The sequence below is a fragment of the Oncorhynchus gorbuscha genome, linkage group LG09, assembly GCF_021184085.1.
Source record: "Oncorhynchus gorbuscha isolate QuinsamMale2020 ecotype Even-year linkage group LG09, OgorEven_v1.0, whole genome shotgun sequence".
Classification (NCBI taxonomy): domain Eukaryota; kingdom Metazoa; phylum Chordata; class Actinopteri; order Salmoniformes; family Salmonidae; genus Oncorhynchus; species Oncorhynchus gorbuscha.
Window position 1 is genome coordinate 47,244,966 of NC_060181.1, and position 16,148 is coordinate 47,261,113.

General features: G+C 42.1%; 1 protein-coding gene across 1 annotated transcript in view; it reads left to right on the forward strand.

The window, feature by feature from the left end:
- Nucleotides 1-16,148, forward strand: part of LOC124043719 (E3 ubiquitin-protein ligase MYCBP2-like) — a 320,564-nt gene that overhangs the window by 224,290 nt on the left and 80,126 nt on the right. Inside the window, 6 exon segments of the mRNA XM_046362606.1 lie at nt 948-1,088; nt 3,917-4,150; nt 6,202-6,334; nt 9,816-9,941; nt 14,450-14,644; nt 15,827-15,937. Of these exon segments, the coding sequence (XP_046218562.1) occupies nt 948-1,088; nt 3,917-4,150; nt 6,202-6,334; nt 9,816-9,941; nt 14,450-14,644; nt 15,827-15,937 (940 nt within the window).

Sequence of the window (16,148 nt, forward strand, 5' to 3'; positions counted from 1 at the left end):
TCTTATATCTTTTGTTTGTCTTCTGCTTTTGTTTGTCTGTTTTTTTCTTAATTCCTCTTAATTTTACTGCATACTAACTTGACATCCAAGTGTGTGACCTTAAAGGTTTGCAACATTACAGAAACATTCACAAAAGTTCCTCCAACCTTCTGGAAAAGTTTCTGGGATTTTGCAACCTGAACTTTCGGGCAAGTCATGCATTATGGTCAGTGGGGGATTTCAGTGGAAATCTGAGATATATGTGCAGAATACGAGTCAGGTTTCAGTCCTCGCAATCTACAGAGTAAATGTGTATGACGGTTTTGAGTACAGTAAAACTGCAGTGGGTCTACCTCTTTCTAGTTATTGCTGCTTCTCTTCTGAGCTCACTTATTTGTTACTTTTGCCTTTGTGTTGCTTCATACACATGCAAGACACTCCGAGGCTGCAGCGAGAAAAACATCAACCTTATGGCAGAGCATGTTGCGTACAATTTTGTGTAGGAAAGAAGCACCAGTCATAATTGTGTCCTCCATTTTAGCCTAGGAAGGCCTTTCAGAGTTTTCGTCAAACCTCTTCACAAACCTTGGAAAAAAGCAGAGACCGTCCAAACCAATACTAGAGAGAGTCACAGAATTCGGCTAAGTGATGTTACTCTCAGTTCAGTGTGTTTTCACAAAGCATGCTACCAAGCATCAGCCATTTATTTTAGGACCGGTTTTAAATCTGGGTTTTACATTGTTCTGCTCCACCCAGTATAGGTGACTCTGCCTTTCTTCTTGTTGAATCTGCATTTCTGGAGCCATTCAGTTGACTACCCTATTATTCGGCCTCCCTCTCTCCCGCTGCAGCCTCGCGTAAGGTGCTCTTATTGCCCCGGGGACTCCGCCACCCCTCTTTCCGTTTCAATAGTGACATGAGGGGGGCATGGCTGTGCTCTCTGCCCTCTGTTGCTTGTTTTCCCATAGATCCACAATGATGATGGTGTTTGGCTCAGGCTGAATGATGAGACAGTAAAGAAGTATGTGCCCAACATGAATGGGTACACTGAAGCCTGGTGCCTCTCTTTTAACCAGCATGTGGGCAGGAGCCTGCTGGTCCCAGCCAACGTAAGTAAAATGACGATCAGTCAGTCAGTCTGTAGGATAGAAGGGTAGTCTACCCCCCTATGCTGCTAATTTGGGGAAAACATCATAAATCAGTGCTTCCACCATTCATGTGTAACTCAATTGGAACCCCCCCAACTCAATGGGATTGATTTGATGTGTGATGATGGTTGTATTGAAGTTTGAAGATTCCCCTTTATCTACTACCTACCTACACACTGTGTATAGTGATATTGGATGGTATCCGTTCCCCAAATGTCTACAAGCATGAAGTATTGAGAACCTCCTTTAACAGTTTGAAAGAACTTAAGTTTGTTGTTGCATGATGTGTCCAAATGGATGTCACTGCTGTGTCATGAGCCTTCACTAAGGGCAACGTGCATGTCTCAGGGGATTAACAATATTTACTTTAGCGTGACTAGAATCATGCGTTCAGTTGGACTCTCGAAAAACCCTCACATGATCAGTTAATACATGTTTAATGCATTGGAAGCATCCCCAATGCATGAATGGACCAGAAAGAGAGAGGTAGTCGATGAGCAATTTCAGTGTGTTTAGTTTAAGAGGGTCTTAGCTGCACTGTCTGCTATTCTCTTCACCTCTTTCTCATTGCTTCTTCTCGCCCACGCTTCATAAGCACAGGCACCTCAGAGCAACACGAAAAAAGCTCTTCTCTCAAAAGAGATTTCACATACATTTGTTCCATGGCACAAACAACCTCTAAAATCTAAGGCCAGTTTGTTAGACTCAGATGAAGCCTGGTCCTGGCCTAAAAAATGTTTTTTTTCATTTGTGCATGCTTTTTAGGCCAGGATTAGACTTAATCTGGGTCCGGGAAATTGGCCTTGTCTAATCAGGGACTTCATAGGTGGATAGATTAAGAAAAGTTAATATTAATTCATTAAAAGTCATTGCCTACGTATTCACAGCTATTCGTAAAATTGATGGTTTTCGGTCATGAGTCAATCATTGGTCCCCAACACAGTTTCATATAGAAATTGTACTTCTACCACTCCACAATTCCACCTATGCATTTGGTTGCTCTATGAGGCTTCTAAGGTTCAGAGGCTTCTATGTAAAGGGTGTTGTCAAACAGCATGACACGCTACATCCTATGTGTTGAAAGGGATTTTAAGAGATTTTCTGGGGGCGATTGTTAACTCAAAATGGGTTTAAAAATTCCAACCCCTTCCCACACAAAATAAAACATTTCTGTGTTCCGAATCCTTCACAACATCTTGCCATTTCTTCACAATTGCTTGAGTACAAGGCCTTTCTGGTACCCTGTCAAAATTGGTGAAAGCCTACACTTCTCAAGTTCAATTACAAAATAACTTCTACATGGCCAAAATTGCAGAAAAAAGATTAATGATTTCTTCCCCCAAAAAAGACATCAGCGCTTGTTCTCTCCCTTTTTCTCACACTTAAATGAATCCTCTTGCCGTTTCTTGACTTGTACTTACGATTTGTTGCTCAGAGTGTCTTTAACGCTAGCCAAGGAGTCAGGGATATCGGCTTTTTGTCGTGGACCCCCTTAACTCTATTCCCACAGGTGAGTTGTGTGAAGGAGAGATGTGTATGGCTTGGCTGCTCTGTTGCTTTTTCATCCATCTGTTATTTCTACGTTTCCTATTGAAACCCCTCCCCCTCTGTGAAGTTCTTCAATTTGAGTTATGGTGAACTTTGAGTTTTTAACCACAGTTGCATGACTTTCTGAGTAGTTTAATTTAAGGACACTGTCGTTCTACCTCCATTCCCCTTTAGGAATCAACTATTCATTCAAGGTCCATTTGTTATGCTGTCTGCCCCGCGATAACTTTGTTCCCATTTCACGTGAAATTCAAGCTATCGAGTGAAATGGACATTTGTGTGTTGCATGAGGGTTAATAACAATGACACTAATATGTTACATGTGGCTTTTGTATGAAAGGGTAGATGCCATGTAGCCTACTCTATGTGTCTAGTACTCTGGCCCCTATTTTGTCATTTTGACATTTTAGTAATTGAGCAAGATGCTCTTATCCAGAGCAACTTACAGTAGTGAGTGGATAATTTTTTTCTGTTTTTTTTTTCCCCCATGCTAACATTCATCTCCCTTTTTAGTAGAAGTCTACCCATAACCACACATCTATGAAACAATTGAAACATATTTCAGGCTTGCACAGTATGAAGTGGTACATTATTTTAGTTGATGCATTTCGTCATACCTTTAGTCGTCACACTTTTTGAGAACTTTGTGGCATTCAGGTGTTGCCAATGAAACCTGTCTTGTCCACTTTATGCCATCGAGACAGTATCAGCCCAACAACAACCTGTGCACTTGATGCTCATAAGGTGTCCTTGAAAAAAATCTGATAGTCATTGCTGCAGCATTGAAATATATATACATATTTTTTTTAACCTTTATTTAACTTGGCAAGTTAGTTATGAACGGCCGGTTGTGATACAGCCCGGGATCAAATCAGGGTCTGTAGTGATGCCTCTAGCACTGAGATGCAGTGCCTTAGACTGCTATGCCATTCGGGAGCTATGCTTTAGGTTTATGTCAACATTTGCTACAGAGAGTGAATCCTACTGGTTTTATTTAACTGATAGCTCTTAGGACAGTACTATAAAACTTTAATAGAAATTATGGGACTTTGATTATTTGATAACCTGAAACACTAGTCACGCTATATCGTCTCTCATAAGACACATACACACACACAGTTGTCAGGAATCAGGATGAAAATATGACATCAAATCAGACAAATCCATCACTACTCTTCCATTGACTGTAGTCTTCTAACCTAGCCTGATTGGTATTAACGCCTGTCAATTCCCACTTGCAGGAGGCAGGAGGCCAATCGGAGCAGAGTGTTAAGGAGGTGAGCTCCAGCGGCCGCCCCTCCCAAGAGGCCCCCTCCATGCAGGAGCAGGACAGGGTGGGGCAGGGCGGCGGCCCTGGGCTTTATAAGGTAGTGAAGACGGGTCCCTCGGGTCACAACATCAGAAGCTGTCCAAACCTTAGGGGTATCCCCATTGGAATGTTAGTACTTGGGAACACGGTCAAGGCAGTAGGCGAGGTACGCAACCCCCCCCTCCCCCGCACAAAAAAAAACGGAAAATAACAAATGTGATGTCTTAAATTACTTAGTGTGATTGCCTTTAATTGATTCATTATCAATCTAGATTACTTAGTTACTATTTTGTAGTTCTTATACCCATTTGTTTTGTTTCACTCTTCTACTTTGAACTCTCTTTGCAAAACAGACAAGTTGTTGTAATGTCTTTTGTTTCCTCCCCCTTTTGCTTGTAAATTGGTTGACTTGTTTTGGATGTATGTACTTTACCATTGAAAGGGTGAATACATGAGATGCCTCTGGGTGTGGGTGTGTGTTCTGTCCTTTCTTTCAACATGTGGAGGCTCTTTTCTTAAAGAACACACTCCAGTGGCTACAGCATATTTTATTTGTTTCCTTTTGCATTTATATATTTTTGTTCATTTTAATATATACTGAACAAAATATAAACGCAACATGCAAAATGTCAACGGTTTTACTGAGTTACAGTTCATATAAGGAAATCAGTCAATTGAAATGAATTAATTAGGCCCTAATCTATGGATTTCAGATGACTGGGCAGGGGTGCAGCCATGGGAGGGCCTGGGAGGTCATAGGCCCACGCAGTTGGGAGCCAGGCCTAGCCTATCAGAATTAGTTTTTACTCACAAAAGGGCTTTGTTACAGACAAAAATACTCCTCAGTTCCATTAGCTATCCGGGTGGCTGGTGTCACACGATCCCGCAGGTGAAGAAGACTAATTTGGATGTCCTGGGCTGGCGTGGTTACACTTGGTCTGCGGTTGAGGCCGGTTGGACATACTGCCAAATTCTCTATAATTACGTTGGAGGCATCAACGTAGAGAAACAGCTCTGGTTGACATTCCTGCAGTCAGCATGCCAATTGCACGTTCCTTCAAAAATTGCGACATCTGTCGTAACAAAACTGCACATTTTAGAGTGGCCTTTTATTGTCCCCAGCACCTGTGTAATGATCATATTGTTTAATCAGCTTCTTGATATGCCACACCTGTCAGGTGGATGAATTATCTTGGCAAAGGAGAAATGCCCACTAACAGGGATGTAAAACCATTTCTGCAGAAAGGGAAATACGATTTTTGTGCATGTGGAACATTTCTGGGATCTGTTATTTCAGCTCATGAAACATGGGACCAACACTCCACGTTGCATTTATATTTTTTGTTCAGGATAGTTTATTTAAACTGTATTAGTTTATTTATCATTTGAAACGGGTTCAATATTTTCTGTTTGCAAAAAAAAAAAAAATCCTTCACTATTTTCTGACATTGGATTCTTGAAATGCTGAAGCCATACTGTACCTCAAATGAATCTTCTCTCTTACACCTTCTGTCCTCTTTTGTTTCTTGGTGGACTTTTTTAAAACTCTAAAATTCCTTGACCCGGAAGTGCTGAATGTTTCCTACTTCCTGCTTGACCTCTGATTGGGGATGTGGTGTTGTCATGCTGTTACTAGAATGCCCTCTGAACCAATTGCTCCCCAGCTCTTTCTCATTGAATCTTTCCTCGATTCCCCACATCCTATCTCCTAGTCTCCTTCTCAACATGCATTGGAAAAGATGGTCTGAGGGGAGGAACCTTGATACTCCTCCAGTAGGGTTGAGAAGGTGGCAAGGAGATACTAAGCTACGAGGAATCATAGAAATACTCACTCAAGTCTCGCTCTCACTCTCTACGCAGTGCAACCTCTGCATTTATTAACATTTCCACTTTCCATTTGTGTCCGTCTGTCTAAAGTGATGATTTTTTCAGGACCTTTAGAAAACCAAGACAAACATGAATTTACCTTTCAATATGATTCACTTTTAGAGTAAGTTGTTTAATTAATTATCTTTAGTCAGTGATCTCTGCAAAATGCTGCTTTTATGAGAAATATTATAGCTACAATGCCGTATTTAATTGTTCTGAAGGAATGATGTGCATTCATGTATAGGGGGATTGGATTGTATTTGAGAGAATGGTGCTGTGTGCGTGTGTGGACTGCAGCATTTGTGTGTGTGCGTATATAGGGATAAAGAGCATTGTGTTGTGCGTCAGGTGGTAAACACGGAGGGGACGTGGGTGCAGCTGGACAAAAACAGTGTGGTGGAGTTCTGCGAGAGCGACGAAGGAGAGGCCTGGTCTCTAGCCCGAGACCGTGGGGGAAACCAGTACCTACGCCATGAGGAAGGTAAGAGCCTTTTAACTTAACTTAATGCTTTTTACTCCTGTGTCCTGTATTGGGCTTGGCTGTACACATTTTTTTTGCCACAGCATGATTTTCAAGACCGTCCATAAAAATAAAATAGAAATTTGGAGGTTCAGTCCCCCCTCGCGGGAGCAACAGGGGTGTGTGCTATGCCACTGCTTATAATTAACTATACTTTAACTATCTAACTAAGGGCTCCAGCTATGCTTTTGGTTTTCTAACTTGATAGCTAAGTCGCTAGCTTGCAAGTAGGGATGCACATTTCTGTCAATTTTGCTGCCGACTGACTGACCCTCATTTACCTGTTCGAAAAATTGTTAAATTTTTCCCAAACATTAAACACGTGACCAACAGAAAATACTATCAGAGATCTGTGCATATAATGATGAGATGCTTATGTTTCTGCCCTAACAATTGGAGTCGTCCCAAGGCGGGAAGGCAGGCGACAAGCTTAGGTCCCAAAAAAGCCCATAGAAACTCATTGGGCTTATTTTGGAAAATGTGGGGAGTGTGAAACCTATCACTCTGATACTATGAGTGCATACAAGAACCAGACATTTTCATTAAGAGCTTAATGAAAACATGCAAGAATAGCAAGCCTATCATCTTAGTCAAAAGGCCTATTAAAACCTCTTTAGGATCTGACCCTTTTTTTCCAATTTTCGCCCAAAATGACATACCCAAATCTAACTGCCTGTAGCTAAGGACCTGAAGCAAGCATATGCATATTCTTTATACCATTTGAAAGGAAACACTTTGAAGTTTGTGGAAATTTTAAATGAATGTAGGAGAATATAACACATTAGATCTGGTAAAAGATAATTATTTTTATTTTTCATCTTTGAAATGCAAGAGAAAGGCGATCCTGTAGAGGTGCACATGCAAGTCCTGTAATGAAATAATATTTAATAATATCAAATAATATTTGTTTGAAACTTAGAAAGAGTAGGAATCTTAGAGGAACAACTATGATGGGTTGCTAATATGACTAGGATTGTGCTTTTGGACAACGAAGGGAAGTTAATATGAAAACCAATAGAACAGGAGAGAAGTGCTGGTTATTGGCATGAGGAAGTTTTTATAAAATAGGTAAGCTATGCCTCATTATTTGAAGTAAACTCACAGCCACGCTCAAGGTCCTGAATGATATCATAACTGCCATCGATAAAAGACAGTACTGTGCAGCCGTCTTCATCGACCTGGCCAAGGCTTTCGACTCTGTCAATCACCGCATTCTTATCGGCAGACCCAACAGCCTTGGTTTCTCAAATGACTGCCTCGCCTGGTTCACCAACTGCTTCTCAGACAGAGTTCAGTGTGTCAAATCGGAAGTCCTGTTGTCCGGACCTCTGGCAGTCTCTATGGGAGTGCCACAGGTTTCAATTCTCGGGCCGACTCTTTTCTCTGTATATATCAATGATGTCGCTCTTGCTGCGGGTGATTCTTTGATCACCTCTACTCAGACGACACCATTCTGTATACTTTTGGCCCTTCTTTGGACACTGTGTTAACAATCCTCCAGGCGATCTTCAATACCATCCAACGCTCCTTCCGTGGCCTCCAACTGCTCTTAAATGCAAGTAAAACTAAATGCATGCTCTTCAACCAATCGCTGTCCGCACCTGTCCGCCGGTCCAGCATCACTACTCGGGATTGTTCTGACTTAGAATATGTCAAATACCTAGGTGTCTGGTTAGACTGTAAACTCTCCTTCCAGACTCATATTCAGCATCTCCAATCCAAAATTAAATATAGAATCGGCTTCCTATTTCGCAGCAAAGCCCCCTTCACTCATGCTGCCAAACATACCCTCGTAAAACTGACTATCCTAACGATCCTTGACTTCGGCGATGTCTTTTACAAAATAGCCTCCAACACTCTACTCAGCAAACTGGATGCAGTGCCATCCGTTTTGTCACCAATGCCACCAACCACCCACCACTGTGACTTATATGCTCTCGTTGGCTGGTACTCGCTACATATTATTCTCAAAATCCACTGGCTCCAGGTCATCTATAAGTCTTTGCTAGGTAAAGCTCTGCCTTATCTCAGCTCACTGGTCACCATAGCAGCACCCACCCCTAGCATGTGCTCCAGCAGGTATATTTCACTGGTCATCCCCAAAGCCAACACCTCCTTTGGCTGCCTTTCCTTCCAGTTCTCTGCTGCCAAAGACTGGAAACAAATTGCAAAAATCACTGAAGCTTTAAGCATCAGCTGTCAGAGCAGCTTACCGATCGCTGTACACAGCCCATCTGTAAATAGCCCATCCAACCAACTACCTACCTCATCCCATATTTGTTTTTGTTTTTCTGCTCTTTTGCAGAATATAGACTGATAAGCATGACGGGTCAAATGTATTTTCGAAGGTTAACCATTAACATTCCTACTTCAAAATCAAGCTTCTTGGTTACAGCATAGACAATCAATTCCATCTGGGTTCAGGATCCCTGCTGTATGTGTGCAACAAACTGCTAGGAGCCTTTTAAGATTGTTGTGTAACTTTGAGTTTGGTTGTCTGCCCTTGCAATTAGCAATGTTTGTTCGCGCTTGTTAGCATTTAGCTAGTGTCTGCAATGGAATTTCACTAGTAATTTGTTAGCCTTTGTTAGCATTTTTTCAATAAGGTCAAACATTTTGAATATAGATTACTTTCACATTTGGAAATAAATAGTGCCCCTTGTGTGCACTGCCGGTAATACCGTATAGTTCCTGTAGCATAAAATATGGATACTGCCCAACCCTAGCCCGTATTCAGTGTCTCAGAGTGCGAGTGCTGATCTTGGATCAGATTTACCGGGTATCTGGACAGTTGTAAGATCCTAATTCTTTAGGCTGAACCAGCACTTGAGATAATATGTCTCTAAATTTAACTTTGGTGTTAATCTAGATAAATGGGAGAGTTGACCTAAAGAAAATTGAGTTGAGTATTTCGATCTCAAGTTGGGATTGGGTTCTCTCAGATCTCACTCATCTTAGTTTTGAAGTTACTTTAAGAATAGCCTGTCCGTCCAGTGTTTCCAGATTTTCTATTAAATATGCAATATGAGTGAAATAGTTTTCCTTCCAATTTTTTTTGTTAAGTAAGCTTTTCTGTGTTTTGAATTGTGTTCTGCGTACCCCAACAACAGAATGGTATGGTAAACAGCTGATTAGCCAGCTTCGCCAATGAGACGACCGACCTCTGCCAAAAACATGACGTCATGTTATATGAGGAAATGGCAAGCTTTTGTTTTTAACTGTCTGTTTGAAATAAGTGTATTTGTTAATTACATTTTTGCTTTAGCCACAAATATGAGGATATGAAGAGTCTGCAGCATTGTATGAGTTAACAGAATATATAAACTTTTAAAAGTTAGATTTTCACTGGACTTTAACGAATATAACATGGATATGAATGGATGTTTTGGTTGCTGTTGTTGGTGAGGCTAACTTCGTCCAGCTCTGTCTCCTCTCCCAACAGAACAAACCCTTCTGGAGCATGAGGCCCAGACCCCACCACCTAGCCCCTTCTCTGTCCAGGCCTTCAACAGGGCTACTGCAGCCAATGGGGCACAGGGCTTTGACTACGGTATCTCAAACAACAAAGGTGAGGCATGCCGGGGCACGTGGCTGGGTGGGAGAGGGATGCCTACACAGTTATACATGCACCTGTGGCTTGGTAGCTACAGCTGCTTCTGCTTTAGGAAAGTCCAGAACCTGGATCGTGGCTATGAGGCACAAAACTTAAGAAAATGGTCCAAGTGAAATGGGCAGGTAGTGTATCTATCCCAGCAGGAAATACTAGTCTTTGATGTCTGTTGCAAAGTGTTTTAAGACATGGTCTGTTGTGCGCCCAAATGAACAAAACCCAGGCTGCCTCACACGTAGGTCCCTAGCAACTGTCAATTCATTTAAAATATATATATATACTTTGCAACTCTCCTTATAGCTCCTAATATGATAAGTTGTCTGTCTAGTAATATTCTGACTTGATATACTCATGACATTGCCGGTGCAAGTCAGATTATTGGAGACACTTATTGTGCTAGTTATAGTTATGCAGTCATAACTCAAGTGAGGATGTCAAAAATATTTCTCTAATTTCGCATTGGAGTAGTTTCCTTTTCCTGACAAACCTTGCGGGCTCTCGAGTAGCGCAGCATCTCAGTGCCAGTGGCGTCACTACAGACCCTGGTTCGATTCCAGGCTATGACACAACCGGCCGCAATTAAGAGTCCCTTAGGGCGGCGCACAATTGGCCCAGCGGTGTCAGGGTCAGAGTAGGCATTGTAAATAAGAAACTGACTTGCCTAGTTAAACAAAGTTTTTTTTAATTGATTTTTTATTCAGTGCCTTATTTTAACGTCCATGATACATTTTCATTTTGGGTACAACACGTATGATTGACTGACTAGGGAACTGCTGAGGAGATGCACAAGTCTCCACTCTCCACATACAGTTGCTCTTCATCAGTTCTTCTCTCACTGTCATTCTGCATCCACTGTCTTTTACTTCCTGTTTACTTCCTGCTTCTTATCTGACAATGTCCTGTGGGCTTCCTGGGTTTTCTTGAGCTGTGTTCAAATACCCATACTAACATACTGTATACTACATACAGTTGAAGTCGGAAGTTTACATACATTTAGGTTGTAGTCATTAAAACTCATTTTTCAACTACTCCACAAATTTCTTGTTAACAAACTATAGTTTTGGCAAGTCATTTAGGACATCTATTTTGTGCATGTCACAAGTAACTTTTCCAACAATTGTTTACAGGCAGATTATTTAATTTATAATTCACTATATCACAATTCCAGTGGGTCAGAAGTTTACTTACACTAAGTTGACCGTGCCTTTTAAAAGCTTGGAAAATTCCATGGCTTTAGAAGCTTCTGATAGGCTAATTGACATAATTTGAGTCAATTCGCCTGTCTACCGAAAGTTGATGCTGTTGCTATGCAACCTCTTGCTAGCTTTTTAGCTTAACAAATGCTAAATATTTTATGATTTCGGTTGTGTTCGTAAATTCAATCTGGAGTGCCAGAGTGCGTTCTGGGCGTTCATAAATCCAGAGCGTTGTCAGATTGTCCGTTGATAGCAGTTTTCAGTTCTTTCCACAGATTCTCGATTGGATTCAGGTCTGGACTTTCTAACACCTGGATATGTCCCAGTCTCAGGTCTTCTGCAGACTCCATCAGGTTTTCTTCCAGAATGGTCCTGTATTTGGCTCCATCCATCTTCCCATCAATTTTACCATCTTCCCTGTCCCTGCTGAAGAAAAGCTGGCCCAAACCATGATGCTGCCACCACCATGTTTGACAGTGGGGATGGTGTGTTCAGGGTGATGAGCTGTGTTGCTTTTACGCCAAACATAACGTTTTGCATTGTTGCCAAAAAGTTCAATTTTGGTTTCATCTGACCAGAGCACCTTCTTCCACATGTTTGGTGTGTCTCCCAGGTGGCTTGTGGCAAACTTTAAAAAACACCTTTTATGGATATCTTTAAGAAATGGCTTTCTTCTTGCCACTCTTCTATAAAGGCCAGATTTGTGCAATATATGACTGATTGTTGTCCTATGGACAGTCTCCCACCTCAGCTGTAGATCTCTGCAGTTCATCCAGAGTGATCATGGGCCTCTTGGCTGCATCTCTGATCAGTCTTCTCCTTGTATGAGCTGAAAGTTTAGAGGGACGGCCAGGTCTTGGTAGATTTGCAGTGGTCTGATACTCCCTCCATTTCAATATTATCGCTTGCACAGTGCAGTGCTCCTTGGATGTTTAAAGCTTGGGAAATCTTTTTGTATACAAATCCGGCTTTAAACAGCTCGATGGTATATAGTTGTTGTACTGTGCCAAAACCAGCTTTGGATAGCTTTCTTTCAGTGTCTGTAAATCAGTGCTGTCAAGTCGATCAACTAGCTCAAGCTTTGTGTCATAGCTGGTCTTCCTAGTAAAGCTGTGTGTAAATCGCTGATGACCTACACATCCTCCAGTGTAACCTTTTCTCCCTTTTGTAGAACTACACTTGTGATGCTCCTCCTTAGCGGAGGTTTTGTTGATTTTTCTTTTTAGCAGAGCTGGCTTGCTGGTTCCTGCAAAAATGTGATGGAACACATTGTCTGGGATAAAAGTCACATCGGCACCAGTGTCTATTTTGAGTTTCACATTTCTGTCCATCACTTGAATCATCCATGGGTCGCCTCCTGCTGTTATTGTTCCTAGGAAAATGCTATCATCCACCTTTTGAACCTTGTTTACAGGGTCACACACTACTTCACATACTACTTCGTTAGCTGCACACGGTGCAGGGCTTTTGCCACGGTTTCGACACTGGCTGCTATTTGCCATTAGCATTACCATGGCTAGCTTTCTCATGCTGGAATGTCTGTTTCCAATAATACTGGCTCTATCCACTCTATCCACTGCGCATGCCTCTTTTGTTGTTACTATGTCACCTTGCAGGTGACTTTGCTGCTTCCGTTCTGACAGGCGCATGTTTGCTGCTAGTCCAACAGATAGCCTATCTCTAATTGGCTTATGCAAAAGTCCAGAGTTCCAATGCTCTGCTAGGGCATATAAGGCAGTGACAAAATAATCCACTTTCTTTTTATCATCTCCGCAAGTTAAAGTGGACTTTATCATAGTTCATGTTCGTTTTCACAATAAAGACTGCTTGAAATCCAGCTCTTACTTTGTTGTTGCTTGAGTTTGTTTAGGTTTAGACACCTCCAAAACGTCTGCTTCATGGATCTTTATAAAGGCACATTTCTTGCTCGCTTGACATTGCTTCACATTACACGCCACGTAAGAGAGATGCTTTCCTCATGAACCCCTACATTTCTACAGGCCCTCGATTAGCATATGGCCAATAAGGATGCAATGTGCAAAGACAGCACAATATCTAGGGTGGTATCATTTTGTACAACCCCTTAAAATTCGTTAGCTGGTCAGGATGAGTCCTAAATCTTCTGGCTAGCATTTTTGGGTAATGTAACAATACTAGTGGAAACCGATTGTATCAGTTAGTGGTGCACTCAAAAGCATGGGAAAGTGGGTAGTGCCCACAACGGCACTCTTTCCCCATACTGGATCAAGTTGACCCTCCAAGGCCACAGGGGCTGTCAATAAGCACTAACTCTGTCCATTTTTTTGTTCTGCATGTCTCATTGTTTCACATGTGTGTATGTCATACCTAACATCACTGCTATGTTCAGTCATAATGTGTCTCAGTCTGTGTGCATGGGCCAGTTAGTGTGCTTCTGCCAGGTCAGGTGGGACCTGGAATATCTTCCCAACACCAGTGTTCACAAGTCCCCCCCAAAGTGAAAGGGTGTCCTGCCGAATCGGAATCAACCCCCACAGCTTCCTACTGGCTCATTGGAAGACTTTCCTCTCCAAAATCCCTCCAACTTTTCCTCTGGTTTTTTTCTTAGCTTGTAAATGTAAGGTAAATTAATCAATAGAATAGGTCTGAATAAAGGGGACTTTCAAAACTTGCTTACCATTTACTTGGTACCATTTAAGTTTTGCAAAAGATCTCTCTCTATGAAACTATTTATACCTGATACTTGATTGATACTTGATTTTCCCTGTAATTAGTCAACTGAGTCACTGAACTTTTCTCCTAAAATCTTTCAGGGAAATTTAGATCATTTTCTTATTCCATATGGAAATGAGTGAAGGAGAGGAGTTTTCTATGTTGTTGGGTAGAAAGCAGATGCACTCTACCTTAGAGATACTACAGTATATATAGTACAAACAGTGTTATTTTCCCTATTTGGGTTCCACACTTGGTCCCAAGTTACACAACCCCGGCCCGGCCAATCGCCATTACTGTCCCAAATCCCCACCCTGTGACATCACCCATTACCCCATGTCACTTTAGTTTACCCCCTTCTCCCCTCCTATCCAGAAACTCCCACCTCACACCCCCACCCCCTTCTACCTCTCCGGCATTACCTGTGTGGGAGATGATTGAAAAATCAATGGACATTTTAATGGTTACTGTTTAATGGATTCATTGATTGATTTATACCCCACCTTTTGGAATCCTATAAGACCATAGTGTAAGCTAAGCTGTAGTCCCCCCCTTCCCCTTCTCTTCCGTTATTTGCAGGTGACCAAAGGTTGACTGCCATACTGAATAGTGCCATTCAGTCTGGGCCCTTCCTCCCTCCAGCTGCTCCTCCCTCCTCTTCCTCCGTATTTGAGCAAGCCGCCCAACCTCCCTCCTCCTCCCTTGTCCACAGCCCATTTGTGTTTGGACAATGCCCCAGGTCCCAAGTGTCTCAGCTGCAGCCACAGCTTCCGAGTAAGTCGGTCCGTCTGTATGACAGTGTCGACGCTTGCTTGCCCAGGTGCTCCCTGGTCCCATCTTAATTCCTCCTCAGCTTATCACTCTTTTGTTTGTGATTTTTTTTACTTGCGTATTTGTTTAGCTTATTTCAGTTTTTTTGGGGGGGGGGGTGGGCGGACCGAAGACACCCTAACATTGCTGTTATGTTCTGACTGCTGCTTACAATACCTTGCCTAGTAATGTAGCTGCTTGCTTTTTGTTTATATACCAGTGTTCTTTCTCCATCTTCATCCCTGATTTAAACAGAGACTCAGCGATATGACGTGATCATGAGCAGCAGTCTGCCCAGAGATATTGTCAAGAGAGTGAGGCAAAAAGGCTGCATTTGACGATCACCCATACAGATAGTTGCATTTGTACATAGGTTTGCTTCTATGTCCTGCAATTTAAAAGGTGTCTGACGACAAATGTAGCCTCTGCCTTCGTCTTTGTGTCAGAAGTCATCCTGCTCCTCTTGGTAGACGCGTATCACTGATTCTAATTTTAAACACCCCATTCCTGCTTAGTGCTCCCATTGCAAATGTAGACTACCTTAGTGTAATTCATCATATGAATTTAGGTAGCATCATTTAGTGTACTTATTACTGTATTAGTTTACTACATGCTTTCATTCTTTACAGTTATGAATCTCTATAAAGGTCCTGGGCAGATACACTAAACTAAATGCCTTGAGAATATGTCAATATGACTAACCTTAACTCACAGCACCTGTGGTGTGTAAATCAGAGACAATCTCATGGTCAGGTCAGTGGATATGCTCCCAACTATTAGGTTTCAATAAAGTATAACATGTATCAATTAGTTTCCGTTCACTCCATTTTCTGAGCCCCTGGCTCAAACTCATGTCTCCCAGCCCTAGTTCATGCATCTCTTACGACCCTCTGATCTCCTATAGCTGTCTGCTCTCCATATGTCTGTTGGTCTGACTCCATATTTTTTACACTCTCAATGGCCATCCTCCATCACTCTAGCTCTCTCCTTCTTTCTCTCACTCCTCTCTCCCTCCTTCTCTTTCTCTGTGGAGTGTTTTCTTACCTGTTTTCTCTACTTACGTGTACACGCTACACATTTCTCTGTGAGGGTGTCCCTGCATTCATTCCCTGTGTTTTGCTTACCTACCACTGTTTTCCGCTGTAGATGGTTCTTCATCACGCAGCCTTGCTTCTTCTCACGAGCGGGTGCACAAAAGCAGTGCGTCCGCGGCTGGGCATGGTTCTGCACTCTCATCTCTTGCTCTCAGGCAAAAGGGTGGGTAACATACAAAATGCATGCCTCCTTCAGACTGAAATGTGGGAATCCGTTACAGAGCCTGTTAATGCTGAACAACAGGATAAATAGGATTATCAAGAGTAAAACACAAGTAAATAGGTAAATTGTTCTAAACTGAACACTAGCTACAATTATCAGAAGGAATAGGGGAGATGCTTATTCACATAGAGGTTAGGGGTGGGACTAATGT